General features: G+C 35.0%; 3 protein-coding genes across 3 annotated transcripts; 2 read left to right on the top strand and 1 right to left on the bottom strand.

The window, feature by feature from the left end:
- The first annotated feature begins 1,780 nt into the window (after positions 1–1,780).
- Positions 1,781–3,761, top strand: LOC109704317 (transcription factor TT2-like). The gene is made up of 3 exons (XM_020225069.1): positions 1,781–1,954; positions 2,192–2,321; positions 3,072–3,761. The coding sequence occupies exons 1-3, from the start codon at positions 1,822–1,824 to the stop codon at positions 3,619–3,621; spliced, it is 813 nt and encodes a 270-aa protein (XP_020080658.1). The 5' UTR covers positions 1,781–1,821; the 3' UTR covers positions 3,622–3,761.
- Positions 3,762–6,964: 3,203 nt separating this feature from the next.
- LOC109704318 (stress-response A/B barrel domain-containing protein UP3-like) lies at positions 6,965–8,024 on the bottom strand. Its single transcript, XM_020225070.1, has one exon. The coding sequence runs from the start codon at positions 7,970–7,972 to the stop codon at positions 7,235–7,237; it is 738 nt and encodes a 245-aa protein (XP_020080659.1). The 5' UTR covers positions 7,973–8,024; the 3' UTR covers positions 6,965–7,234.
- Positions 8,025–10,609: 2,585 nt separating this feature from the next.
- LOC109704319 (protein ELF4-LIKE 3-like) lies at positions 10,610–11,888 on the top strand. Its single transcript, XM_020225071.1, has 2 exons — positions 10,610–10,751; positions 11,288–11,888. Exon 2 carries the CDS (start codon positions 11,315–11,317, stop codon positions 11,633–11,635), a length of 321 nt encoding a protein of 106 aa, XP_020080660.1. The 5' UTR covers positions 10,610–10,751; positions 11,288–11,314; the 3' UTR covers positions 11,636–11,888.
- The last annotated feature ends 564 nt before the right edge of the window (positions 11,889–12,452 follow it).

Raw genomic sequence — 12,452 nt, 5'->3', positions numbered from 1 at the left:
TTCACACTAAAAGCAAAACGTTTAAACTTTCAAACTTGTACGAAAATAAATTGTTCAAATGATATCTATCATAACATCTCATTTCAGCTTCACACTAAAAGCAAAACGTTTAAACTTTCAAACTTGTACGAAAATAAATTGTTCAAATGATATCTATCATAACATCTCATTTCAACTTCACACTAAAAGCAAAAGGTCCAAACTTTCAAACTTGTACTTGGATGCCTTGGCGTAAGCAACGAATCCTAAAATAAGATGCTTTTGCACACAACGAAGGGAGACGATTTTGTTTGCTTATGATAATTTAATTTACTGCTACGACATCAAATCCCAGGAGTAACTGAACCTGTTCTCAATCACTCTAACCCAAAAAAAAAAAAAAAAGAGGGAAAAAAGAAAAAGAATCTATGTTAAATCCATGATATTGGACACTTCGACATAGAATCACAGGGACACCAACCCAAAAAAAAACTAATGCTCAGCTCGTTCAAACCTGTGTCAGAGGAATATTGGGGCATAATTGTATGGGCATCGTCACCAAACTTTTTTAGTTTGGGAATGATGCAGATGGGCGCTGCGTGACCGGCACCTACCCATTCTGGCATTTCTTTCTCACTGTCAGCTTCTTTCTCTCTCTCTAAAAATTGAGGCCCATATTTTTTTTTATTTTTTTCATCGTAGGGGAGGGCGAAGTCACGCGGNAACTGTTAAGTCTAATATAAGAGTGTGTCTTGTTTGCTATTAGAAATACAGAGGGCTTCGTGTTTCTAAGTCGTTTTTGATAATAAAATTTTCGAATCGACAATCAGTTTCGTTAAATTTGATTTAGCATATTTGAAATATTTAAAAAATAAATTTTGCGGTTTTTGATATCATTTATATAGCTATCGAAAAGGTTCGAATCAACGACTAAAAATAAAAATCTCACAAAAAATGGTGATATAATATTAAAATTTACGATCAGAGATATTGATCTTGCAATAAATAGGTTAAAAATTTTCTATCAAAATTTCATCTAATTTAAATACATCTACACCATTAAACTAACAAACGATATGCATCAACCATTAAAAATTATTGATTTTGAACCATTTCGATCACTAGGTAAGTAATGTCGAAAAATCATAAAAATTATTTTCTAAATGCTTCAAATATATTATATCAAGTCTAACAGAGGCGGTCGCCGATTCGAAAACTCCATCATTAAAAATGATTTAGGAATACAGAGTCCTCGTGCTCCTAATAGCACATAAGTCCTACTCCTCATATAATGTCATATCCAAAAAAATTTTAATATTACAAAAAGATTTAGACCAACATAGTTGATATCTGTGTCGGATCGTTGGCGCTGACCATTAATCCAAAAAGCTCGAGTTGTTAAAAATACATAACTAATTCACTTAAAACGTACAGATACAGCGCCCATGGATCTCGATTTTGATTCGGCTCATCCAATCCTATGCCACTTCGAATATGACTTGTCCCACTCAGCCTCACGCTATTTTGAATATGACTTGGCCTAACATAATCCCTCGTCATAGAATAAAATGCTGAATCATTTAAGCTAACAATATGAAATTTCAAATTTGAAGCCTCGCAGTTTCTCAATTCTAACAAAATTTATTTCTGAAAAAAAAAAAAAAAAAAAAGAGGTCTCAGAGTACACATCTGCGTACCGTTCCAATGCCCCCACCCATATTACGAGCTATTTAAACCCCATTTTGACCCCTCCTTACCCTTTCTTAATAATTAGCATACGCACAATTCAGAGAGAGAGAGAGAGAGAGAGAGAGAGAGAGAGAGAGAGAGCGCGAAAGGGGGATGGGGAAGAAGCCATGTTGCTCGAAGGAGGGGTTGAAGAGGGGGGCGTGGACTGCTGTGGAGGACAAGATGTTGGTGTCATACATCACTGCCCATGGAGAGGGCAAATGGGGGAGCCTCCCTAAAAGAGCTGGTGCGTTCTCAGAAATCAGCTTTTCCCACAATTCTTTCCGGAGATAGTTAACATCCTATTCGTTTCGTTTATTTCATTTAGAAATAAATTTAGTTGAAATACGAATCATCTAATTCGAATTTAAAATTTTAAATACCAACCGTTAAATCTTTTACCACTTGCGCTAGGAACGGTCGGTGAATTAGTTCCAGTTCATTCTCATATGTTATATATGTATATATAATGGTTGTAAAGCAGGTTTAAAGCGCTGCGGGAAAAGCTGTCGCCTGCGGTGGCTCAACTACCTGCGCCCAGGAATCAAGAGGGGGAACATCACCTGTGAGGAAGAGGAGCTCATTATAAGACTCCACATGCTCCTCGGCAACAGGTATGATTTATATAATTTCTCGACATTCAAATTTTTAGCCGTTAAATTATATAAGTTTGTAAATTATTGTAAAATTTATTCGTACGCGAGGTATTTTCTTTTTAAAATTGTCTATAACACCATTTTAGATTTTGGTTCTTAGAAAATGCAAAAAGTTACGCTTGTGAATAACTTTAGAAACTGATGAGGATTTAAGTCCTTACCCCTTTTTTTTGTGTGCGTGTTTAAATGCATAAAATGAGATTCAAACTCCGGAACTCGATCCAGTACCAAGTATAATTGTTATTGATTCGTAAAAGTAAAATCCATAATTGCACAATGCATGGTGTAAATTATAGATCATTCTTTTTTTTTTCTTTTTTTTTTCTTTTTTTGTGAAAATTGTCTTAGGGATGATTAACTGTGCAGTGCTTAAAAAGTTTGTGGGTCTTATGTTTGTTATTTCTTTTTCCCTTTAATTTGCTTCTTACTTAGAGAAAAATAATTTTTCTAAAATTTCAAAATTATCAAAATTTTCTGTTCTATATTCCTAGTAGTTGGCTCGGATTTTTATTTTCAAACAAAAAAAAAAGAGAATCTCTCCGAATTTTAAATTTGCATAGGCTTACCCACTTTGGGTAAAATCTTAGGTTTGCTATTCTGAGATAAAAAAAAAAAAGAAGAAAAATTATTATAGAACCTTGCAAAATTATTTTCTTCTCACGAGTATTTAAATATGTTCTTTTTTTTTTCTCGAAATGGAAAGTACAGATGGTCTCTAATTGCAGCTAGATTACCGGGACGAACCGACAACGAAATCAAGAATTACTGGAACACGACTCTCGCAAAGAGAGTTGACAACCAATCAAATCGACCCCCTCGACCTGTTACACCATTACTCAAAAACCCAGTTAAATGCCCTATTAACACTAAGCCCCACAAGATTACTACAAAAAAACCACCACCACCACCACTCACTAACCCAAATATTATCAAAACGAAGGCATTGAGATGCAAAATGACCTTCTTCTCTCATGACCAAGAACACAACCCAGAAATGGACCCAAGAGAATCACAAGAAGCACCAAGAACTCCTCGACCGGATTCTTCAATCGATCGACCGATCACGAGGGTCGATTCCGGCACAGATAGGAGCCTGGATTTACTAAGTTCGCGGCAAGTTGGAGTCGAGGAAGAAGAAAGAAAGAACAATTTGGGCTCGCTGCGCGACGAATTCGGTACGTTCGACGCGGAATTGAGCGAATATTTCATGCTGGATTACCATTCTCCTCTTCTGGATTTAGAGGAGCAGTGGTTCTGAGATTGTTCTGATTTTGGTGACTTTAGCTACATTTCAGATTTAGTTTTCTGACAAGGGTCTACATCAGCCAAGCTAAGGTAGATTCTGTACTGTAGGATCAGAGAGGAGATTATATTTAAAATGTTGAATTAAATATTCAATAAAAAGGAAATTGTCCATTTCCACTTTGTGATGGATATTAATCTATTTTCACTTTGTTCAATTTGGGTAAAAAGAGACTTTCTTTTTTTTTTATTTCCTGTTATTGGCTTAACAATGTTTTTACTGTGTATTGATTTGGATTTTTGCTTGGTTTAATTTATGCTTCTGCAGAACCACATCACATGCCTAAAATAAGCACAGTAGAATCACTTTATTGGATACCTCTCATGTGTTGAGTCAATTGTTCAGGATCTCCCTTGTAAGCTTGTCTGAGGGAAACCTCACACTTCCAAAATAAAATGTTGGAGATAGAGATGGTTTCGAAATCTGATTAATTTTTTCTTCTCTTTTTGAAAGATTTTGGAGTGTATTCCACTAATTAAGGTTACAAAACATAACACCCATTTGGCTTGGCTTATAAAACCATTTTATTGGATAAAAGTTATATGGTTAAGTTGATATGTGTGTCGGAAATATGAAATATGCGATTATAAATCCCAAAAATAATAACTATGATTCGAAGCATGTAACTTTTAGCTGTAAAAGTATGTGGTAAAAGTGATATGAATGAATGAGTTCTAAGACGATCTAATCCACCCACCGTCGATAATACTTCAAACTTTGAACACCATACCTAATGGACATTTTAGGGCAAATGTAGATTAAGAGCATCGTAAAACCACCAATACAACCCATTTTTGCAACAAAAAACCACCTTAGAGGTGTTTATGTACATAACACGAAAATGAATTATTCTGGTGGTTTTATGGCATTTTCAAACTTCGGAGGTGATCCTCAACTGCGTTTAAGTTCGGTGGTCCGAGACCTTTCTACACTAGAGTCTCGTGCTCCTGACTATAGGTCGATAAATGATAGAAGCCGAAGGGTGCAATTAAGTTAAAAATCTTAACCTACTGAAGTGCTTAGCAGTGTTATACTTAGTAATTTTCTACCTCACAACCACAAACAAAACCTCATCTCAAAGTATAGTGTAGCTACATAACATCTTTGAAGCACCAGGGAATATACTTTGCCCACGTGAAGTCACACATCAATATCATGTATTCAACATACAAGATGCACTTGTCTTTTTGGTTCCTGGTAGAGAAACCTAAAAAGTTGAGAATATTTTGGGGCCTACTGCTGAGATAAGATCGAGAGAACTCACAAGAGTGTACTCTTTAGTACTCCTTTGTTGATGGAATTCACTGATGCTTTTGCCATATCCAATGTTTTATCAAATGGACAAAAATCATACAAGCACCCTACTAGCCTACACCACACACCTGTATAGTCATTGTTCTGCAACTACAGTTCACATTGTCCCTGCACAGAGTAATTTGAAAGGAGATATGATATATCAAATAAGTTATTCTAGCTTCTTATTCTAGCATCCGAATAAGCGCTTATTATCTACTCAAAGGCCCTTTCGAAATAAGGTTGTTTAAGACATGTAAAGTAATCCAAAAAGTTATCTCAATAAATTAACAGCTCCATTAGCTATCGGCCATTGACAGTTAACAAAACCGTCTTCAGAATAAAAAGCTCAATTTAAAAGAAACGATCATTGGATTTGTAACCAAAACCCCAGATTTACACACACATGAACAGCTACAAATGAAATCATAATATGACACCACAACTCACCATGACTTGATTGTTGAATCAAATCAATCCAATGTCCAAAACAGATATAATGAGAATACTTGAGTGACTTGCTACCTCAAACAACATGGTTCTGTGGATGACTAATCCCAACCATGTATCATGTAGAATGACCGAGACAATGAGGTCTATTATGTGCAAACAGACCCAACTAACATGAAGAGGAATTTGTTAGGGGTACATCATACTGTTGCCCTATGAACTTTTGGAAGAGTTTCACTTTACAGGCCCCCAAACTCTTCAAATTGACATTGGATATCCTGATCTTCAGTAAATGATTCACATTACCCCCTTTTATTAGCTCCCATTAGAATAGACGAGAACTAATTTAGAGCTGCCTACATAACTAATCAGGATAGTCTTTTGGCAGAAAACTACTGCGAAAAGATCTCCTTCTCCACTAAACTCCCTTTTTTCCCTCAACATTTTGCTCTCTTTAAGTTAATTGGTTAATGGAGGAGGGTTATTTTCTCACCAAAAGACTAACCTAATTAGTCAATTAGGCAGCTCCGTAAGTTCCCATCAATTCTTGTTAAAAGGAATTGACGGAAGGGCTTACATGGATCACTTACTGGAGGTCGGAGAACTTAATGCCCATTTTAAGATGTTGGGGGTAAAGTGAAACTTCATCAAAAATTCAGAGGGTAGTAGTGTAATTTACTAAATTGGTTTTGGTACAAACCAATTATCATGGATATGTGTATTATATAAGAAGTCACAACGAAATGCAATCAACAAGGTTCCTAGATTTGGCACTCATTTAGATAAGAGCACCATCAACTTCAAATGCGTGAACTTGCTAGTTGAGCAAAATACCAAAGGTGAGTTACTAAAATAAACATCATTAACTAGAAGAGAGAAATTGCAGTCAAAATAAAGAGTTTATATTACCTAAAAATATGACTCTCCTGATTTTAAGGAAATGTAATCCATACCCTTAATTTTGAGGATTTTGACACCAAGTATGATACTCTAGACAATTCTTAACTGTTGTGAAGCCAGAGCTCCAATATCAAACAATGATTAATTCAGAATTTAGTTAACATCTATACAGATCATCAACCTAGCCATGCTCAAGTAGTCGAGTGGCCAACCTTCATTGACTGCGGGAGTTCTGAAATCATGACTACAGGTTCCTTCCAACTTCTGATTTGCAAAAAAGCAAGTAACTAAAACCAAGGGTTGTTGATCCAAAAGGCAAAAGCAGGGACTATGTAAATATAAAGAATAATCTTAGCATAAGCATTATTAGCACCAGTGATCTGAAATTTTTGTGACATTTCGACCATTGTTAAATGTTATCAGTGATTAAGAGGCTTAGCTTAAGGGTGGCATTCTGGTTTAACCATATTTTGAATACTGAAAGGAAAGTGCCGTCGTTGTATCAAAACAATCACTGTAAAACACAATTGAATCACTATCATCGGAGAATGGAATGCTTACGGTTGTGCTTGTTCCTAATTAAGATGCAATCTTTTAGCTCTAAAGATGATGCTTTCGCGCTACCATTCTATCCTACATTAGATTACTGAAGTCATTAAACAATAAAACCAAACTTAAAACAGACTGATAAAACAGCTTCTGGCCACCAACCTAGAGAGCAAACTCCACCCATTTCGACGATTCTCATCACTGAAGCATTACAATTTCCATACATTTATTTGTTGGTTCCAGTTTCCAAGTTGAAATGGAGACAAGTAAAACACTTAGAATCTTTAGATTCTCCATCCATGGTCACCAAATTACAAACTTTCTCGCAAAATTAAATGAGATTGAAGCAAATTGAGAGCATAACCAACCTTCGAAATCACAGGCTCGCCGCGGGCGGGGCGGAAACTACGAAATCGGCGACCATGACGCTCTCCAGCAGCGGCCGCACCTTCTCCTTCAACGCCTCCGCCTCGCCCCCGTCGATCGCGTCGATCGCCTCGACGCTGGGGAACACCGCGAGGAACCCTAGCGAGTACCCCTTGGCCCTGGCCGGGGAGAAGTTCTCCCCGTAGCTCACGTCGTAGCCCTTGGCCCTCGCCGCGGCCATGGCCTCCACCACCTGCCCCGGCGCCGCCCCTTCATTGAGCTTGGCGAGGGTGAGCCGCGCGGCGGAGCCGGGGGGGACGGGGGCGGGGGCGACGCCGTCGGCGACCCAGTCGAGGGCGACGATGTCGTCGCAGATGGGGAGGACGCGGTCGCGGACGATGGCGAGGTGGGCGGGGTCGGCGGCGTAGGAGGCGAGGTCGCCCTTGGAGGCGTAGCGGCTGTGGAGGAGGTGGGTGAAGGGGGCGGCGGCGGCGGAGCGGGGGCGGAGGAGGGGCCCGGCGGAGAGGTGGGCGACGCCGGGGAGGGAGGAGAGGGAGCGGAGGTGGGTGACCATGGAGTCGACCACGGACGGGTCGGTGGAGTCGCGGACCTTGAAGAGGACGACGTGCTCCACCGCGGACGCCATGGCTCGGGCGGAGAAGGTGAAGGAGGAGGAGCGGGAACGGAGAGAGACGAAGGGAGAGTGGGGTTGGCGGTGAAGATACGGGAGAGTCTTTAGACTCAGCATTTTCTCGGTGTCAACGTAACTGGACTTCGCCAATGAAGTGAGGTGTGATGTGAATCAGTGAATGTGTGATGCTTTTGGAGATTGGTAATTTACTGATAGAGGTGAAATAGTTACTTTGAAACTAAAATACCCCCCCTCTTTTTTTTAATACAAAAAAGATATATAATCTTTTGGGAAAACTTCAAAAATTTGCTATTTGGTTTCATAGTTTCTCATTTTCCCCCTCTGTGGTTTAAAATATATCAATTTACTCCCCCGTGGTTTCTTTTTTCTCTTTTTCTTATCAATTTTATTTATTTTTTTTCTTAAATCAATGATAAAGTTAAAATTAAAGGGTACTAAAGTGACTATTTGATAAATCTAGATGGATATCTGAAGTTTTTTGTATATAATTTAATAAAATATTAACGAAAAAGCTACTGAAAAAATAAAAACGAAACCACAGAGGGACAATTTGATACATTTTAAACCACAGGGGGGCAAAGTGAGAAACTACGAAACCACAGGGGGGGTTTTTTGAAGTTTTCCGTAATCTTTTTTAGTATGAGGACCGAGATTTTCGTCATTCTAAATTATTTTAAAATAATTTAAGTAATCTAAATTATAGTAATTTTGAATTGATAATAAAAATGTTAAAGTTAATTTAGATTATTTATAATGTCTAAAAAATATATTTTATAAATTTCAAAATTTCTTATCGAGTTCATTAAAAAGTCAAAAAATAAAATATCAAAAATGAGTAAGTTTGTGAAAATAGAAGTTAGGCTTTTTTTAATTCATGATCGGAGATACCGAACGTTATCTAAATAGTATAAAAAAATTTTTATCGAAAATTCAAATTGTTTGGATTATTCTACACTGTTAAACAAGAGAACGGCTTATATAGACCGTGAAAATTATCGATTTTGTGATACTTTGATTACTAAGTAAATAATTTTTAAAAATTCATAAAATTTAGTTTCTAAATATTTTAAATACTGTAATTAATTTTAACGGTTCCGATCATTGATTCAAAATTCCTATCATCTGAAACGATTTAGGAAACGAAAACCTCCATCATCCTAAAAGGATTAGTAGCTGGATTCATGTCTCTTGTATTTTTATGAGTAGGGAGTTTTTCATACTTATAAATTATTTTTAATAATAAAATTACTGAATTGAATCTATATAGTTAAACATAATTTAAAACATTTAAAATATTTTAAAAATAAATTTTAATCTTTTTTAAAATCATAATAAAAACTACCAAGCGAGTATAAAAATAAACAGTAAAAATCGAACGACGTCCTAAAAATAGAAAATCGAATTCTTCAATTTACAATGTGAGTTGTTAATTGTTACCTAAATAGTGATCAACAGAATATTTTATCAAAAATTTAACTGATTTTAATTTTTTTTTAAAACCATTAAACTAGAAAAGATCCTTTACCAGTCGTTATATATTATCAATTTTGGAAATTTTTTTTTATTGTGAGATAAATTATGTTGAAAAATAATAAAATTTAATTTTTAAAAATTTTGAATACTCTAAATTATATTTAATAATATGGATTAAAATTTATCATCGAAAATAATTTATAAGTACGAAAACAATTATACTCATGAGAGTATAATAACCAGACTCATATAATTGATCATAATTAGTAGCCAGACTCTTTATGATTTATAATGATCAAAAGTTTACAACATTTCATAGACAATGACTTCAATATTTGTCTAACATGAATATTGAGTTTCTAAAATTATTTTTACCAAAAATGTACCAGACTTGTCTTACTATTGGCCATTTTGATTTGGCTATCTAACTTTTTAAAATTTTTTAATACCCAACATTTCAATTTATTTGATTTGAAAAGGGTAATGGCACATTGACTTTAAATTTTGAATAAGCTATTTATTTTTACAAATTTAGACAGTAAATTTCATACAATTCTCCCAATTCATTTGACTTTTTCTTAGTGCCTGCATAAGTTGGGTGTATGGGATAAAATTTAAAGTATAAAATTTATTTCAAATAGAATTTAGGAACTAATTTGTAATACGGAGATAGCCGAGAACTATTTATATATTTTTAAGTAAAAATGTACAGAATTCATCTAAATTATAGACTATATTGAATCTGTTATTCAACTTTTTAAAATTTTAATTTTACTATTCAACCTTTCAACTTTTTAATTTGAATTAATCAACGACACTTTGCTTTAAACTTTAAGCTAATTACTTACCTTATAAATTTACAGTTATAAAAATTATATAAAATATGCTAGTTAAATCCGTAAAAATAACTGATATATTAAAAATTTAAAGTTAAAATAGTGTTGGCTAACTTAAATCAAATAAATTAAAAAATAGAATAATAAAAATTAATATTTTAAAAGATGGAGTAGTCAATTAGCGTAGTGCATTGCTCAGATAAGTTTTGTACAACGTGTGACGTGTAAACAAACAAAATTGAGATGCTTATGTAGCTTCAGGACATAATCAACGGTTATAATGAGTTCCAAACACATTCCTCATCTCTAGCCACACATTTTGTTGTAGATCTACCGAATCAAAAATCAAACTCTAGAGAGAGAAACTTTTTCCTGTGATCAAATCTATTTATACTCTCTCTCTCTCTCTCTCTCTCTCTCTCTCTCTATTTTTAGTCCCTCTCATTTCGTTCTCCATTAGAACACACCTTCCTTGTGCTTCGCTTATTCTCTCTCTTCGTCTCTCTCTCTCTCCTCTCTTCTTCTTCTTCGGCTTGGGATAATAATAAATGGCCCAAATTTACAAGGTAAGCAAAAAAAGAAAAAAGGTTTTGTTTTTATTACCCTCTATGTCAATCAATCTTTCATTCTAAAAAGTTGGTTTTGTTTAATTTACATGGATTTGAAGAGTTTTGTGCCAAATTGGTTTTATTTTTTTTTCTTGGATTCCTTTTCATTTTATCTTCGTTATTGATGCCTTTTTTTCCTATATCTTCTCCGCACTAGAACCAAAAAGGTCCTTTTCTCAAATATCATATCTAACTTGTTTTCTATGAAATTTATTTAAAAATCTAAAATTTACCCCCTTTTTTTTAAAAAAAAAAGAAACTTTTCTATAATCTATAGAGATCCCCCAACTATAATCCATTTTTATATTTAGTTTTATTATGTGATTTTTAGTTGACGAAATTTAATAAATTTTCTACTTAGTCAATCGTAAATCAAAATAATGAGAATTAAGAAGGTATCTATAGAAATCAAAATTGCGTATCATTGAGATCTAAGTTACATTTTCATTTGATTATTTCATTTTCATATTCCTTTATGATGATTGTGTGCGCAGGCCTAGTACAAATCAATTAATTAAAGCATGGAGGGGGAGACCTTTTCAAAATGCAACAAGGGAGCAAATTTAGATAACAGGGTGATGCAGAGCTTTCAGAAGAGCTTCGTGCAGGTGCAGAACATATTGGATCAGAACCGTTTACTGATCAACGAGATCAATCAGAATCACGAGTCGAAGATCCCCGACAACCTCGGCCGCAACGTCGGGTTGATCCGCGAGCTCAACAGCAACATCCGGCGCGTCGTCGACCTCTACGCCGAGCTCTCCGCGGCGTTCGCCACGGCGTCGGAAGGGGACTCTGTTTCTCATGGCAAAACAGGGCAGAAGAGAATAAGACCAGCTTAAGAGAGAGGAAAAAAAAAGGGGGGGGGAAACATTGGAGCTCTTCAAATATTTTCTTTTTTTCTTTTTGGGAAACTTTAATTTTGAGTTTATAAGTGTGATTTTTTTTTTTTTTTTGGTAATGGAATAGCAGATTTGGGTAGTTGATTCTTGCTTATTGAAGAGATATATGTGGTTAGAACAAAATATATCTTTGGTATTTGAATACGAGAAATAATTTCATATTAAATGATAACTAGGGGAGTAAATTAAGAATCGTTGTAGTACTGAGCCTATATATAAATATCATTTAAGGTGTTTCATTTTAGTTACCTTTTGTATACTTCTTAATAACTAATTAATATGTTTCTTTTTATTAAGTAAAAAGATATGCTGAGCAAGATGGAATTGATTTGTACAGAGTTTAGCAATTTTTTTTTGCAAAAATGATGGTATGTCTAATCCACCCAAATTTAGGGGACATGTTGTTAATAGATCTTTTCAAAGCTTGAAGCTTGAACAATAAGATATGTTTTACAGTAGTACATCAAAAGCAAAAAATATATATGAAATAAAGTTAATTATTTGGAGAAAAATAGAAAGGATACCACAAGGACCACATGGTGTCATTCATGTACCCAACTCATATGTATATGACACACAACTTAAAACAAACATTTTTGGAACTTAAGAGGATGATTTAAATAGATTAATAGGTGCTTCTTTGTGTTACCACAAACACCATCTTAGCAACAAAGCTTATCTATGCTAGTTTAAGATATCCTCAACTTCAAAAAGTATTGGAATTGTGCTACTGAGAGAATCACTTTGTTGTTTTTTT

This window comes from Ananas comosus, unplaced genomic scaffold (genome assembly GCF_001540865.1).
Source record: "Ananas comosus cultivar F153 unplaced genomic scaffold, ASM154086v1, whole genome shotgun sequence".
In the NCBI taxonomy this organism is placed as follows: domain Eukaryota; kingdom Viridiplantae; phylum Streptophyta; class Magnoliopsida; order Poales; family Bromeliaceae; genus Ananas; species Ananas comosus.
The sequence above is the reverse complement of the archived record's forward strand: the minus strand, read 5'-3'. Positions and strand labels throughout refer to the sequence as shown.

What these genes read in the sequence shown, in the direction of transcription:
- LOC109704317 (XM_020225069.1), top strand. Translation starts at nt 1,822, where the DNA reads ATGGGGAAGAAGCCATGTTGCTCGAAGGAGGGGTTGAAGAGGGGGGCG. An exon ending in GAGCCTCCCTAAAAGAGCTG is followed by an intron (nt 1,955 to 2,191) that starts GTGCGTTCTCAG and finishes GTTGTAAAGCAG; the next exon opens with GTTTAAAGCGCTGCGGGAAA. An exon ending in CACATGCTCCTCGGCAACAG is followed by an intron (nt 2,322 to 3,071) that starts GTATGATTTATA and finishes TGGAAAGTACAG; the next exon opens with ATGGTCTCTAATTGCAGCTA.
- LOC109704319 (XM_020225071.1), top strand. Translation starts at nt 11,315, where the DNA reads ATGGAGGGGGAGACCTTTTCAAAATGCAACAAGGGAGCAAATTTAGAT.
- LOC109704318 (XM_020225070.1), bottom strand. Translation starts at nt 7,972, where the DNA reads ATGCTGAGTCTAAAGACTCTCCCGTATCTTCACCGCCAACCCCACTCT.